The sequence below is a fragment of the Halichoeres trimaculatus genome, unplaced genomic scaffold (genome assembly GCF_033239565.1).
Source record: "Halichoeres trimaculatus isolate MK-OKI-2021-1 unplaced genomic scaffold, fHalTri1.1 fHalTri1_scaffold_10, whole genome shotgun sequence".
Lineage (NCBI taxonomy): Eukaryota > Metazoa > Chordata > Actinopteri > Labriformes > Labridae > Halichoeres > Halichoeres trimaculatus.
In genome coordinates, this window is record NW_027437187.1 from 1,543,305 (window position 1) to 1,559,367 (window position 16,063).

A 16,063-nucleotide genomic window follows, 5' to 3' on the forward strand; every position below is an offset into this window, starting at 1 on the left:
ACAATGATGTTTGTTTCCTGCGACATAAACTAAAATTGCAACACAAAACTGCTAGATACATGGTCAGACAGTCAGTCTGTACCATACGAAGCTCAGACAGCTGGTCCATGCCGTGAAGCTCAGACAGCTGGTCCATGCCATGAAGCTCAGACAGCTGGTCCATGCCGTGAAGCTCAGACAGCTGGTCCATGCCATGGGCAGCATAGAAAGTCTTTACCCACTCTCAGTTACAAAATGCTGTAGCAACCATTAAAGCTTGAACTATTTTTGAATTGTAACCTACCAGTTATTGTAACCATGAGTGTGGTTAGTGCGCGTGGTGACCTAATTAACTGGAATCAGCGTTCAGCGTTTTTACTCCTACTCTTACTGCTGAATCTGAACCTTTTACTCTAAAATGAGAAAATTCAACTCCTCCAGAAGAAAATGGATACTCTGGAAAAATTACTGAGCAATTTTTCCTGTGTAACAAACAAAGACATGAATCAAGATCCCCTGTGACCTGTATTTAGAGTCAGACTGATTCAGTTATCACTGATGAGCCAAACATGCAGGTGAAGAAGTGTCAAAATTTCACTTTTATTGTAATCCTGTGTAGCCTTTACGTGAACTCAATCTCAGGAGTTCTTTTTAAAAAGCAGACAAACAAACAACTAGATTAAAAAAATACTTCCACCCTATGTAACAGAAATATAAAGGTTAAAATTGAAACAGCTCTTACATACATTTTACAGATACACAGACACATCTGGTCAGTTTTAGAATATAAACTCTCTGAGTGGTAAAACAACAGCACAGCAACAACAACTTTGTAAAGAAATAAAATCTCTTAAGCTCACCTCAAGCTAAAATTATTAGAGGAACTGTAAATAAACCAACAAGTTCTCATGAGTCAACAACAAACTGTAGAGAGCAGCACACTGATCAGAGGCTGACTCTGACCCTGAGATGCTAACAGTCTCATAACAGGACTGAGGTGTGTGTTTCAGAACATTTGCTTCATGTAAAGCTGTAATCATCATGTGACAGTCTTCAGACTGAACAGATCCAACACCCACTGTACCAGTCTGCACTAAAACCTGCTCTCTCCTCATCGCTGTCTCCTCAGCTCTGACCAAGCCCTGTTTGAGTGTCTGACCCAGAGGAGTCCCCACAGAATACACCTCTGAGTCATCACAGTGTGTTTTACCCAAACATCAGAGTGTGTGTTACTTGAACATCTGTTTTAGACACTGTCCAAACTCCTCCAGGATCTTCTGCTCAGCTGCGGCGAGGCTCTGTGTCTCTCTTTCTGCCTTTGTAGCGTGAGTCAGCAGATGTCCACACACAGCCCTCACCAGATCCAGAGCCATATCTGAGGGAGGACGGCTTCTGAGCACACAGACACATACATTCATTAAGGGTCAGCCTTCACCACCAACCTTTTACACACCACACAGGTTTTATGTTCTCAGTATGTTTGCTGCAAAATGCTCTGTCAAACCTAGAGATGACCAAAGTCTGTCTCCAGCAGTGAGTCAGTCCCCAAAGAGCTCCATGTTAATAGAAAAACTGCAGTTCCCTGAGTGTCCAACTGCAGTTTCCTGAGTGTCCACTAGAGTCTGTCTCCAGCTGTGGGTCAGTCCCTATAGAGCTCCATGTTAAAAAAAAAAAACAAACAAAAAAAAAAACTGCAGTTCCCTGAGTGTCCACTAGAGTCTGTCTCCAGCTGTGGGTCATTCGCCACAGAGCTCCATGTTAATAAAAAACTGCAGTTCCCTGAGTGTCCACTAATATCTATCTCCAGCTGTGAGTGAGTCCCTATAGTGCTCCATGTTAAAAAAAAAAAAAAACGGCAATTCCCTGAGTGTCCACTAGAGTCCGTCTCCAGCTGTGAGTCAGTTCCCATAGAGCTCCATATTAATAAAAAACTGCAGTTCCCTGAGTGTCCACTAGAGTCCGTCTCCAGCTGTGAGTCAGTCCCCATAGAGCTCCATATTAATAAAAAACTGCAGTTCCCTGAGTGTCCACTAGAGTCTGTCTCCAGCTGTGGGTCATTCGCCACAGAGCTCCATGTTAAAACCTTACAGCCTGGTCTCTGTATGGCTTATTTCCACATAATGACATCTGCAAGCTGTGTACAACTCACCTGGATACAGCAGATTAAGGATTAAAGAGAACTAGGGGGTGTGGCTTCTTTGACGAACATTCGACCTGAGTGTGTGTGAGTGTGTGCGTGCGTGTGTGTGTGTGTGTGTGTGAGTGTGTGCGTGCGTGTGTGTGTGTGTGTGTGTGAGTGTGTGCGTGTGTGAGAAACTGACTCACCTGCTCTTGTCCTTGATGGCCACCTTAGTCTTTTCCATTTCTGACCTTTCGTCAAAGTTTCTACAGCTGACACACTTACAGCTGGAGGTACACATGACGTTGGCCTGCACAGTCACACACACACACACACACAGGCACAGAACTGGACTGAACCTCAGGTCATGGAATCAGGGGACAGAATCAAGCAGAAAAAAGTGAGGTTAATATTAAAAGTGTTCCTTTTTGTTGCCTGATGCAAACACTCATTTCACAATGATGATTAATCCCCTGCCAGTCAAGAGCTGCCCTCTGTTTCTTAACATCTCATAGAATGAATCAGGGCAGTGACCTTTAAAGGGCATATAGTGGGTAATTTATTTATACTTAACATGGTCTGATAATGGCAGTAGAATAAGACAATCATTGATTTTATTTGTTACTCAACAAAAAAGGCTCAAATTTGGAGGGAGAAGTGGCTGTTTACAGTACAGCTGTTTAAAAAGCCTTTATTTCAACATGACATCATATGCTGTAGCATTGGGGACTGGCTTCCACTTACTCCACCTTTAGCCAATGGCAATGACAGGTTGATGTGAGATGGGGCATTTCGTGTTTATTGAGTTTTCACTGACATAATGATCACGACTCTTGCTCCAAATACTCTCCTCTGCTTTTCTGTCTGCAGATGTTTCATTCAGGATTTCTAGAACACCTATTTAGGTGGGTTTTAAGGTGGGTTTGGTCATGGAGTGTGAATGTGTGTGTTAACCTCGTAACACTCGCAGTAGTTCTTCAGGCAGCCCGAGCGTTTGCAGCTGCAGCCTTTTTGGTGCCAGCCTTTGACCTCTCCTGAGCGCCATCCAACTACTTTGGTCCGAAAGGCAACAGGGTTTCTACTGGAGCGTAACTACAGAGAGACAACACAAGCACCGGTCACAGCACCAGAAACAGAGAGGTGATCTGAGAGAGGACCCAGTCTGGACTTCAGGGGTTGGTCAGCAGGGTCACAGAAAACAATAACAATAGACAATAACATCCACATGAACCAGGACTTAAACATGGTCATCTTAACTTTCTGTCATTTAGAGTGAACAGGAGTCCAGGTCTCAGACAGTCAGAGCACTCCTTAGAGGTCTACAGGAGTCCAGGTCTCAGGGGGTCACAGTACATCATGATGTTTTTTTTCTCCCTGGTTTGTTAAGTTTAGTTTATTTTCCCTCAGCTTCAAAATAATCCCTTTAAATAAACTTCTTATGAGAGGATAAAACTTAGTTTTCCCGTCCACCCATGAGGCTGGTTTCACCTGGAGGAAGTTCAGGGACAGGTGTGTTTGTCATGTGGTAGTTCTGCTTAAGAGTGTATGACGTAGACTGGGGTCGATACAGGGTCCTCACAAGCTTCATGAATCAAAGATGTGTATTTGTAACCCACAGCAGAGGATGAGGCTGAACATGTCTCCTGGTGAGTGTGTCCCTGTCCCTGAGCTGACAGATCTGATCTGCTAACAGAGTGACACCCGTCACCCTGCCTGAAGCTCCAATTACACACCATCGATGCAGCCAACCCCTATCTCCCTGACTCACCGTCTGCTGCAGCCTCGAACTGTTGATCAGACTCAAACTGTGTGTTCAACAGGCAGCTCACACAGCAGTCACACATCAGCCCTCACTGAGACGGAGATGGTTTGTACTGAAACAGGTCTGTCTCATGTCCAACGTTAACTTTCAGTTCCTGCTCAACTAATAACTAACTGAAAGATAAGAGGCACATCCCCAATCAGAGGATTCACAGGACAAAGAGGCTCCGTTCCTTATTGTTTGATGACATCCTATGAGCAGAGAGGTTCAGATTTTCTTTTGGTGCTGATTAAAACACAAACATCTCCCACCTTAATGGCCCTCTGACGCAGCGGCTCATGCTCTTTGTTGTTGAGGCAGTTTGAACATTCACAGCTGTTGCACATCAGTCCACTGGCAAAACACTCACAGTAGCTGGAAGAGACAAACACAACAACTGATAGAGGAATCACACTTGATCAGTTTTCAGAGAACGACTGCTGTGTATTGTTGTTATCCTGTTATATCAGAGATCACATTGTGTCAAAAGAGAAAGCCAGTGCACACCTTGTGTTTCACCACAGAGACATTATTGTAAATATTCAGTCTGTTAAAGTGAAACATCCATCTTTCCCTCAGTTACACATGTACATGATTCATAGCACAACAAGCAGCTTCGGACAGGCTGGTTTCATGCATATGAGGATGTTTGATAAGGCAGTCCAGATGATTGTTAAAATAAAAGACATGATAAGGGTATCCTGATGTAGAGTTTTTCTTATCTACGTGACTCTGGATTTAAAGACTGAACTCTTGGTTTACTGAATGAAAACTTGCATGTTAACTCATTCACAACTTTTACAGCATCTGCTGCGCCAAACCTTTTTGCTCAACCTCCTCTTTAGTCAGAGAAGTGCATTCTGGGTAATGAGGTCTTTTTAACCAGCTTAAAGATTTAACTGTGAAACCATGCTCCTACCCACAAGTCAACAGAGAAACATGAAACAAATAACATTCACATGAAATATGCTCTCTTTTAACTTCACATTAATTTGCCCATAGAATTATTAACTTCATAGCTTCTACAGCTGCTAACATTCTCTATCTATTGGAGATACAACACCTGGGGCTCTAATTTCATAGACCAGACGCAAGCGCAGGCGCACCTGCCCTGCGCTGGCCTTCGCCGCGCGGACAGGGCGTGACCGGCGCACTTTGCAAGTTTCCTGCAGTGCCGAGAGAGGCGCAGTCAAGGCGCAGAGGTGTGCGTCCATGCCTCCCTCCGCGCAAATGGCAGAGAGGGAGGAGAAAAGCTGTGAGTGGGTTTAACACAGCCGAGCGCTGTTTTCACCAATCAAATGAGCGCCTCTCCTCGCCTTTGGACGCGCTGCGGCCGAGGCGCAGCGTCTGACTGGTCTGAATGATCCCCGTGGAAACAGTGTGCTGGAAAGACTGGGTAGCGGGGACGGTCAGAGCCGCTGTCCCTGCAGCAGGAGAACGGACAGCGGGGCACATCGGAGGACACGAAGCGCGTCACCATGTGGGCCAGCTCCCGGGACAGATTTAATCTGTTCCTTTGTCATTAATAGGAGTACAAAATGAAGAGACAGTTACACAGCTGGCTTATCCATTCAGAATACTTTTGATCCACCTGCACTCCTGGTTCGTCATCACCAAATAGCAGAACCTTTGGTGATATACTGTATACTCTCCCAGTGTCTCCACCTCATCCTCCTTACAATAATGTACTCCATCTTTTTAGATCAGGTTAAAAATAAAGACTAAAACAGAAATATGGGAAATCACGGGTAAATCCTGAGTGACATACATTTATTTTGTCTCTTTTTTCTTCCTCTTTTCTCTCCCTCTTTTCTTTGAATTAAATGAAATAAGAGAACCAGATATATACTCAGTATCAGATGTTAAGGCTGTTTATTGTTTAATTGTAAGATGTGCATCAAACTTCCAGCTGCCGTCAGGTTAACTTTCCATTATGACAAACGTCTTTAATCTGACATCAGATGTGACGGGACAGTTAATATAGATATAAATGTATATGCTGGTTCAGACGGTTACATTAAATAGTGATTGCTGTGATTGTTTATTGCATTAAAATGTGCCTGACACTCTGGAAACCTGCCTCTGAGGCTTTGTTGACATGTGCCCACATGTGCGCCTGTCACCAAGTTACAGCTGTGGAGGGTGCGCTCCGCTTTGTGCCGAGAATAGACCAGGTTGGAGCTGGCGAGCTTTCAGCGCACTTTTTGCACTGTTTTTGGCACGAAATTGTCACTGCCCCAACATGAATCTGCTGACACCTCTCCCTGGTGCGCTGTCACACCCATCTCTGCGCAGACGGTCTACCAAATTGTCAAATTGGCAGCGCACGGTGGTGCACTGCACGAAATTAACACTGCGCAAGGTGTGCCAGGTTTGCGCCCCATGCGCTGCGCCATGAAATTAGAGCCCCTGATGTTTAAGCTCACCCACAAGAGCAGGAGTGGGAAGACTCTTTTTATGTACAAATCTGGATGGATGTAGGTTCCTCTCTTCAACAGGCTGAGAGCAGCTATTTGTTCAATCATCTCAATCAGGAATCAAACAAAGTGGAAGACGTGTTTAACAGTATGAGCTACACAGCTTTAAATACCAGCTCAGATCAGCACTGATTGAGTTTCAGTCTGTTGGGGTATGAAACAACAGGAGCTCTGAAGAGCTGCTCCGAAGCTGTTCAGGATAAAAACACGCTCTCTGCTGCAGTGGTCAGTCTGTAACGCTCTAACAGTGTGCATGTATCAGCAGTGCTGTGGTAATTTTATTTAGCAAACACAAAACCTTCATTAAGGACTGAGGACATTTCCTCCTGTAAAGATCTGTGGCAGCAGCAGTTTGAAGTTTTTCCTGCCAAAATGAACAACTGGTTTCTAAGAATGATGCTGGGACTAAAGAGCTGCATCAAAAGACTTGATGTAAAAAGGAAATGATGGACTCACAGCTTGAGGCACTGAGATTTGGTGCAGCGACAAGGTCTCCTGGTTCCAGAAGCTCTGTAGCAGAAGAAGGAGAAGACTCACTGACTTGTGTTTGGAGTTTTGGTTGAAGAAGGTTTTATCAACAACTTGTGTGTGTGTGTGTGTGTGTGTGTGTGTGTGTGTGTGTGTGTGTGTGTGTGTGTGTGTGTGTGACTCACAATGGTTTTAGGATAAAACTCAAAAGTACTGTCGTGTTTCAGCCTCTTGCTTACACAGTAACGTTTTAGTCTATGGAAGCGTATTTAGGACAAAATTAAAAAGAAGATGCAAACATAAAAATTAAAATGCAATACAGGATATACTTTCCCATTTCAAGAATAAAGGCACATTTTCAAGTCAAAATTTAAATTAAATGCCAATGATTCATTTATTATTTTCATCTTTATCTTCAAGACTGCACTTTACACGACATTATCTAAATTTAAATGAAAAGGGTGTTTGCATTTTCATTTTCAAGAAATGGTCTCATTTTTTTGCAAACCTGAAAATAAAAATGCAATAAAGAAACTACATTTTCATTATCAATTTCAGCAAGCACAATGTGTGACATAGTCCAAATAAAAAGGAAAAGACCATTTTCATTTTCATTTTCCAACCCATCCTCAGATGAAAATGAAATAGAAATCATCAGCGGGTGGCAGTGTGTACGTGCCACACTGCAAGTAACCCCAAAAAAGTGTATGAAAATATATTTCCTGTGTTTCATTTTCATGTTTGAATTTTCATTTGAATTTTGTCCTCAATACACTACCATATTAGTCGACCTAAAACAGAAACTTTTGAAAACGACCTCCTTAGTGGATTTTTCCTGAAACCCTGCTGCCACTCTGGAGGCCGTGTCAACAGCAAGATGGAGTTTTCAGTGGAAACGGTGACACCACGCTCCTCTTCCATGCACATACAACGGTACTGTTGTTGACTGCCATGTTGTGCTTGTGCTGTTGACTGTCTCTTAACAAAAACATGCATCTGTTGCTCCTAGACTGTATGAAACATGGACGCAGTCTCTGCAACGTCACCCATCTGTTCCTGAAACAGTGAATTGAAGCTGATCCATGGGTGCAGCCACATTTGATATGATGTCGGCTCTGAGCTTTCTTTCTAACAGCTACAGGGCGCCCAGCAGCCACGTGAGCTGAGCTAAGTCTCTGATTGGACAATCAAACAATCCTAATAACTTCATAACCGCACAGATAGTAACAAAAAAATAACTACAGTGCAGTGTGTGCTAATAATGAAATCAACATTTTAGACCCAAGCTGTTTTTTGAACCAGGCAGTAAATATGTTTTTGATGCCGTAATAGTCTGTTTTATGACTGGGTGTGTACGTGACTTCAGGTCTTTCTGTAGCCAGACTTAAGTGGATCCTTGATGAACAGCAACTTTTAGCACTCCAGCATAGGCTTCATTTTTACTGACCGGATGTTGCCTCTTGGTTGCACCACTTTTGCACTTATACACCAGATGATAGGAGCAACTCTACTTCAGTGGAGATCTACCAAAAGCCACTTCTGGACAAGACAGTTACAGCGCCACAGCGTTTCAGTCCCACTGTGTTTGGTGTAGACGCAGATTTTTGTGCTTTGAGGTGAAACGTTGTTTCAATTTGTCTCTGGATCTTACCCCTGTGGAGGGGCCTCAGGGTTCACACTGGGGGCCTGATTGCTGTACTCATAGAGGATATCAGCTGCCTTCTCAAACAGGAGTAGCTGTGCAAATGAAAATACTAAGTAGTGACAGATGTTTTTAGCTGATGAAGACTGGATACAAATGAAACAAAGAATGGTGTCCAACCTGCTCTGGAGTCGCCAACATGTTCATATCTAAAGAAACATGAGAGGGTGACAGATTGAGTAGATACATGAGGATTCATGGTACTTTATGTCTTCAAATCAGTAGAAAGACGTTAATCTGGGTTAAAAGGAGAAATGAAAGTGATCATGTGGATGATCACCTTTAACTTACTGGATGTAAACTGATCCTCAGGCCTCCCATGAGTGGGGATGCTGGCTCTGTTGAGTGTTGCTGGTTTGAGGGTATGGAACACGGGTCCAGTCTCACAGGGGTGAACCTGTCCCTCCTGTTCAACTCCACCCACATTATACAGCATCTGCACAGAGAGGGAGGGGACATCAAACAGTTCCTGCTTTCAGGTATTTAAAGGTCGGACTTTGCGGTTCTCTTATGTTCTGTGGGACAGAGCAGGCACTGCATTGGCTTTGACTCCAACAAATCCAGTCACTGGATGAGGTAACACTGAAATAAAACTCAAAACGAAAAAACAAAAAAAAAAACAGAACATAATTACTCATCAGGAAGTGATTTCTGTCACCTACAGCCTCAACAACAAAGAAGATAAGCAAGTTGCCCTAGAAGTCTGAACAAATTCCAGCTCCTCCTGGGGAACCCTGAGGCCACATTCACACACACACCAGTGGGGAACCTTCAGGGACTTCTAGGCCTTCAGAGAAGGCCTTAAAAAATCTGGACCAAAAAATATTCGTATCATATATCTCTCTCTATATAATTTCTCATTTAGTTGAATAAAATACATTTAATACATCATCTAAGTTTTAAAATTAAGTGTACTGCAAAGCTCACTTCAGCAATGAAAGGGTTACTGTCTTGAAACACGTCATCTCTATCGGAGCCCGGTTTGCTGGCTCGTTTAGTGGTTAGGACTTCACGAAGGCCAGGCTGTGTGTTTTGGTTTAGAGAGAGACAGGAAAATTGACCAATCACGATTTGATTTTTTGGGGGGGCGGGACAAAAACAGAAGAGCATAGGCCTTCGTGAAGTCTGAACAATGTAGTGGAGCAGATAAGTGAAAAAATCGTTCACATGATGATGCAAGCATGAAATTTGGTACAGATACTCTCTAAGGGACACTCTTTTGAAATAAAACGTTAGACACGCCAATATTCAAGATGGCGGCCATTTTTATAGATGGACGCCATTTCTATCAGATGGTTCTTATTTCAAAAGTTCAAATGATGATGCAAGCATGAAATTTGGTACAGATACTCTCTAAGGGACACTCTTTTGAAATAAAATGTTAGACACTACACAATTTCAAGATGGCTGCCATTTTTATAGATGGACGCCATTTCTATCAGACAATTCTTATTTCAAAAGTTCTAATGGTGATGCAAGTATGAAATTTGGTACAGATACTCTCTAAGGGACACTCTTTTGAAACAAAACATTAGACACGCTAAATATTCAAGATGGCGTTACGATGATAGTGGGCAGAGCGGTGAGAGCGGTGAAAGGAATGGCAGAAGATGAGAGCGGAGTTGTGGCTAGCCTGTTAGCATTTTTTCAGCGTGTGCGAGTAAAAATTTCATCTGGTCGTGCCCGTGCGAGTGGATATGTCTTAATACTTCATCTATCACGGGCACTGTGTAAGACATTGTGGTTTGAATTCTTCCTCTCTTTCACTGGCTCAGTCAGTCTCCTCCACCTGAACTCTCTCCTGTTCTAAAGACAGAGCGCTGTCGCGTACACACGCAGCTCTTATGTGCATCACACACCGAAGACAGAACTTCACAACGACACACGTTTCACTATTCCAGAGTCAGCCTTCTAACTATATGATTCACGCTGCTCTAAACTCTCCTAATTGAAGAGGATGCTACGTTAGAGCAGAGCTACAGTTTAACTCACGACATGTCAACACCTAAAAAGAAAGATAGAAAACAGCTACGGCTCTGATAAACTCTTCATCAACAAGTGCAGCACAGTGATCTGTCTCTGTCTCTGAGGTCTCCTGCAGCGTCTGTGGATACAACCAACTAAGAGAGAGGGGGTGGATGGTTTTTGAGTTTTCGATAAAACGCCCAAGTACGGGACTTGATTCACTTTCAAAAAGTATTAGCGATCACAGGAGCAAACTTTAAGTGGGGGGACAATCTGGAGAAATCACAAGCCAGGAGAACAGCCAGAGAAGGGGTTTAAAAAATGGGAGACTCCCTCCATATTCAGGAGTGTTGGCAGCCTGCCAGTACTCTCCATGGGTAAAAGTAACGAGTTTATGTATGACACAGATTGACAAAGATAAAATGTAGAGACATTTTCTTCATCATTTTAGGTTATTTTAGAAAGTTTTGTAAACTCACTTAATAATGTTAGTCATTGTTTTATGTAAAGCCTCTGTTTTATTTTATTTTATTTATTCAATGAAAATGTTTTTGTTAACTACTTTTTTCAGTGACGATTTCTTTTCTGGGCTGTGAGGGCTGAGGTGAAGGCCCAGCTGTAGTACTCACGGTTCGCCACTGACACACACACACACACACACACACACACACACACACACACACACACACACACACACACACACACACACACACACACACACACACACACACACACACACACAAACACACACACACACAAGCTTATGATTTGTGATTGAAATGGCTGTATGTCAGTCTGCTGCCCCTGTACCCCTGAGTCTGCTTGGGAAAAGTGTCAGTGACACATCAGTTCAGAGTGTTGATGAGTTCTGCAGAGGGAACCTGTTGAATGAGCACTGTAAATATTTAATCATTTGTGTTGGATAGAGCAGAATGAACTTACTGGCTGAGTGTAGTGGGGGGAGAACTCAGTTTGTCCTGTCAGAAACTGCTGATGGTCCACTGCTGGTGGTACAAAGAGACCAGAGGAGGGAACGTCCCCCTAAAACACACAGGGCACCCTCACAAACATACACAGCCTCCAAACAATGCTTTCTATATAATGCGTTGTGTGTTTGTGAACACTTACTGGGATCATCTTGCTATAGAGAGCAGGATCATAAGAGCACCACAGAGCAGGAGCCAAGTTGACGTAGCTGCTGTCTGATGAGCCAGGAGCAGGTCTACGGAAACAAGGGCATGTTACATCACTTTCCTATTCTTGAATCGTTTTCCCTCTGTCTGTGCTCTGTATGAACTCAGACCAGGTGAAAACTAAACAGAGCATGTTTGGGACATGTTTTTACATGATAAAAGCATTATACTACACCAGAGTAAGATCTTATGGTCACAGGGAGAAGTGAAGTATGTTCAGACACCTGCAGCCTGTCCATCTGTCCATTCATCATTCTTAAAACCACCACTAGGTGGGGCAAAAGTATGAGGTATGAAGTTTGTATTCTTTAGACAACACCTGACCAGAGGCCTGTACTGCAAACAGGATTAACACACCCCGGATCTCTCTCTGTTATCTGGGCTGACCTACCCAGACATCTGCAATCCTGATGAGCGGTACGGCAAAGCTGGCTATCAATTCAGTTAGTGAACCAGGAGTTTAACAGTCAGATCAGTGCGTGCTCATATAAAAGGGTGGAGTTTGCAGTGACTGACCCAACATAGAGTATTCACAGACTCAAACATGGAGAAACTCTGCAGAACAGCCTCCTTTACCCCAGAGGAGCTGACAGTTATTCTTCAACAATACAAAGAATTCATACACATCATCCAGGACAAAAAGCAACACTGCCCTTGCAGCAAAATCCAGGGAGGAATACAGGCAAAAAACTACCAACTCTGTTTCTGTTTTCTCTGATCACTCAGTTTGACTTTGTTACAGCACAAATGTTTGGGGCAGAGCTCTTCCTCTGTCCGCTTCCTTTGCTTTATATTTTCCATTGAGTTCTTTTGAGGCTCAAAATAGTCATAGCTGACTGGTCAGGATGTAGTGATTTTATACTTACTGATGTCTTATCTATCAGGTTCACATTTAATATCAAAATATCACACAAACTATTTTGACACAATCTTTTATTATTTCTTGTTTTTTCATTTTTAAAACCAGGACAGAAAAACCACGTTTTTCTGTTTGTCCGTTTTGGTTTTAAAACAGAAAAACAAAAAAACAAGTCCGTTTTTTTCATTTTTTGATTTTTTTTTGGAAACAGAATAACGAAAGAACAAACCGTACACAGATTAAAAATCCCATTATAATTCCATTCTCTCATATTCTATTTTTAATTTCAAAACAAAATCAAAACAGCCGAAAATAGACCCTTATTTGTTTTTTGATTTGAAAACGAAAAATTGATTTACAAGTCGTTACCCGTTTTCCAATTTTGGATTCTAAAATGGATAAGGAATGAACGAATGATACCCTAATACTTATCCCAAACCTAACCTGCTCTGGAGCAGGTTAAGCTGTTCAAGTTACCGTGGTGATTTAAGAAGTTCTCTCGCTAAAAGACAATCCAGCTTGGTAGTACAGGCCTCGGGTATTAGTGACAGTTAGCTCACCCTGTGGGGAGATGATACTGGCTGGCCTGGGGGTAGTCTGAATCAGTCAGACACTGAGAGTACTGGTATGGACAGTGTAAGCTGAAACAGAACAACAACAACAACAATAACAATTCATTCCTGTGTTCTTTGAGCATGTTTAACTATGACATTTGATTCCTAACTGACTAAAAGTGAAACACACACACACATTTTACCTATCTTAAAAACTCAAATTAACTGTAGAATGTTTGCCCCAGGGGCTGTAGCAATCTATTCGGAGTCATGTTTCCCAATAACTGAGTTCCCTGTATGTATGAATGAACGACCTACCTGAAGCTGAGAGGATCCACTGTTGCCGTGTGGACACCCTGCTGCTGAGGAAAGAAAGCTGCTCCAGGTAGGCTGAAGGCTGAGGGGGGCCCGCCCCACAGAGGGGCCCCTACAGGGTCAATGTGGACATGAGGATCTGCCCCGATGGATGGAGAGTTATCAGTTCCAGCGTGTTCCCAGTCACTCTGCGCTGAGTTCAGCTCTGTCCTGTGGCTGTTCATCATGCTGCGTCATGTAAACACAGACATGTTAAGACATATAAATCAGGTATTACACTGTCTATAAAGCTAATGAAGCTTGATTCCTCACTGGAGTTAGCTTGATTTCATCACTCTCCACTAGAGCTGCACGATTTGGGGAAAAGGTGCGATTTGCGATTAGGTGGAAAATATTGCGATTGCGATTATGCTTGCGATTTAATAAGAAAGGTTGTGTCATGATGAGTCTACAGATTTGCTTGGTTATCATGGAGAAAAATCCGAATTGCATGTGCTGACATTGCGATTGCGATTGCAATATCCTCTTTTGCGATTACGTAATTGCATGTGCTGACATTGCGATTGCGATTGCGATTGCGATAATCGTGCAGCCCTACTCTCCACCTATCATTATAGGGTGTAACTGGAGTCAGCTGAGAGCATGACTGTCACTGTCTGAATAAATCCATTTTGTTAACATAAAGTCGAATGCAGCTTATAACTGACTAAACAGTGATTTTTAATCCCCCACAGTCCTCATGAAGCAGTGGAGAGTAGCAAAGTGTTTTTACTTGAGTATTGTAGTCAGGACCATGTTTCTTCATCATCTGTGCTCTATGTGGAGAATATTATAGAATTAGTATTTGGTTAACATTGATCTTCTGACTCAGCTACATTTGCCTGAATGTTCTTGTCCCTCTCTTTCTCTGCCCTGAAGTCAGCTGGCAAGTTTTTAATTATTTTCTACCATCTGTACTCCAAAGTTAGCTGAAGTCTGCAGCTAAATATTAGTTTTCAGCATTTGAAACGAGCTGACTGTGCTTGGAGGAAGTAAGCTGCTGTTTTGATTCTGTGGTTAGTTCTTCCTGTTAATGTTCCCGTCATTTTGGAGCTGTAGATCTGTTAACCCCTTGATGACAGTTGCCACAACATACTTGGTTTGCAACATCAGGTTTTTATGCGGCCAAGATGACTTTTGATTCATATTCTACACATACCAAAGATCATATCAAGTGCACTCCGTCGTAATATATTGGTCAGAGGGTGAACTTAACTTCAATCCCCACTTAATTTAGCATCTGTAAAAACGACAAACTATAAATAATTCAGGCAGTAAGGGGTTTCTCTGTACCATGCTATTTTAAAAAGGGATAATAATGATGACTTCTAAATGCATTGGAAGTACGACCATGTATTCCCACCTGTTCTCATGCAACCTGAAGGTCCTCCAGTACTTAGGCTGAAGTAAACCAGATTTTATTGGAGTAAGATTTGACCAGGTGGATCTTCTCTGTATCTAAAGAAATCAAGTTGTACATTTTTGACCATCAGCGACAGTGAGAAGCTGTTTTGGAGCTGGATGATCCAGATTATGTTCCTCAGTTGAGCTAAATAGTCTGATAATAACTGAAAGAAGTTCAGAGGAGTTGGGTCAAAAAATGCAAACAGCCCATCAAAGTCTCCTATTTACCCTGAGATGCAAAGTAAAGTGATAAACCAGTGACATTGTTTTCTGGCAATATCTTTGTAATGAATCGCTGTTATGATTTCATATTCCAGATATTCCTTTTTTTTCTTTTTAAGAAAATGGAAAGAAATAGAAAGGGTTATCTGAAGAGTGACAAAGACTGTAAAGTCTGAGTAGGAAGTGTAATTTACCTGTGTTTAATGATCGCAGCCAGAAACAGGTGGTTTTTTTAATGATTAAAATGTTCAAATGGGTTAGATAGTTACAAATATTTTTTTCTACCAGAAATTCTTGTGCAGACCAAATTGTGATAAAAAATAAATATATTCTTGACCAAAACAACAATAATGCTACACAAAAACACTTATTTTTATATGGGTCATTTTTGACTCTCTTATGGAAGAGTGTAGGGTCCAATCACTCGGGCATCTAAGGGGTGAATGATACTTCTTATTCACTATTCACTTTCTGTCACACCTTTAATAACTGTCAGAATATGGGGGTCGCGTTGTTATCCTCCCATTCAATGCCACTGTTAAAGATTTGATGAGAAAAATGTTAACTAAGGCTTGTGACTCTGCGCATGCGCTAATGTGCGTAAAATTCACTGTCCACCCCCAAGCTAAAAGATTAGCGTAATGTGACTAGCACTAATAAAGCTAAATATATTGTCTGTCTTGTTCAGCATAAATTCAGCTATGATTGTTGTGTAACTGATTAAAAATTATGACATTATTTACCCGGCTGTGAAGCAACTAATGAAATAAATCTAACTTACCTACTTTAGCTCGCGATGTTTTCTTCTCTGAAGTTAGCCGTTGGGCTAAACGTAAACCTAATGAAAGATGTGTTTTTGTTTTACTAATAAGGCAATTATCTGTTTATATACATTTATTTTACAGCAGAGTGTCTGATAAATACCCTGTAAATAAAAATAAGACCCAACGAAGCCACATCATCAAT

At 42.1% G+C, this 16,063-nt stretch overlaps 1 protein-coding gene across 1 annotated transcript; it reads right to left on the bottom strand.

Moving 5' to 3' along the window:
• Positions 1-990: 990 nt before the first annotated feature.
• tesmin (testis expressed metallothionein like protein) lies at positions 991-16,062 on the bottom strand. The gene is made up of 13 exons (XM_074678304.1): positions 15,879-16,062; positions 13,436-13,660; positions 13,124-13,204; positions 11,640-11,733; positions 11,454-11,552; positions 8,838-8,982; positions 8,667-8,695; positions 8,496-8,581; positions 6,833-6,886; positions 4,172-4,274; positions 3,053-3,190; positions 2,305-2,408; positions 991-1,371 (listed from the first exon to the last, which is right to left on the bottom strand). Exons 2-13 carry the CDS (start codon positions 13,657-13,659, stop codon positions 1,209-1,211), a joined length of 1,320 nt encoding a protein of 439 aa, XP_074534405.1. The 5' UTR covers position 13,660; positions 15,879-16,062; the 3' UTR covers positions 991-1,208.
• Between the last annotated feature and the right edge of the window lies 1 nt (position 16,063).

Bases quoted from the DNA above. Each gene is read 5' to 3' on its own strand.
- tesmin (XM_074678304.1), bottom strand. From the start codon at position 13,659: ATGATGAACAGCCACAGGACAGAGCTGAACTCAGCGCAGAGTGACTGG. The intron at 11,553-11,639 runs GTAAGTGTTCAC...TGTGTGTTTTAG, and splicing joins TCTATAGCAAGATGATCCCA to GGGGACGTTCCCTCCTCTGG. The intron at 2,409-3,052 runs GTTAACACACAC...GTGACTGTGCAG, and splicing joins ACTACTGCGAGTGTTACGAG to GCCAACGTCATGTGTACCTC.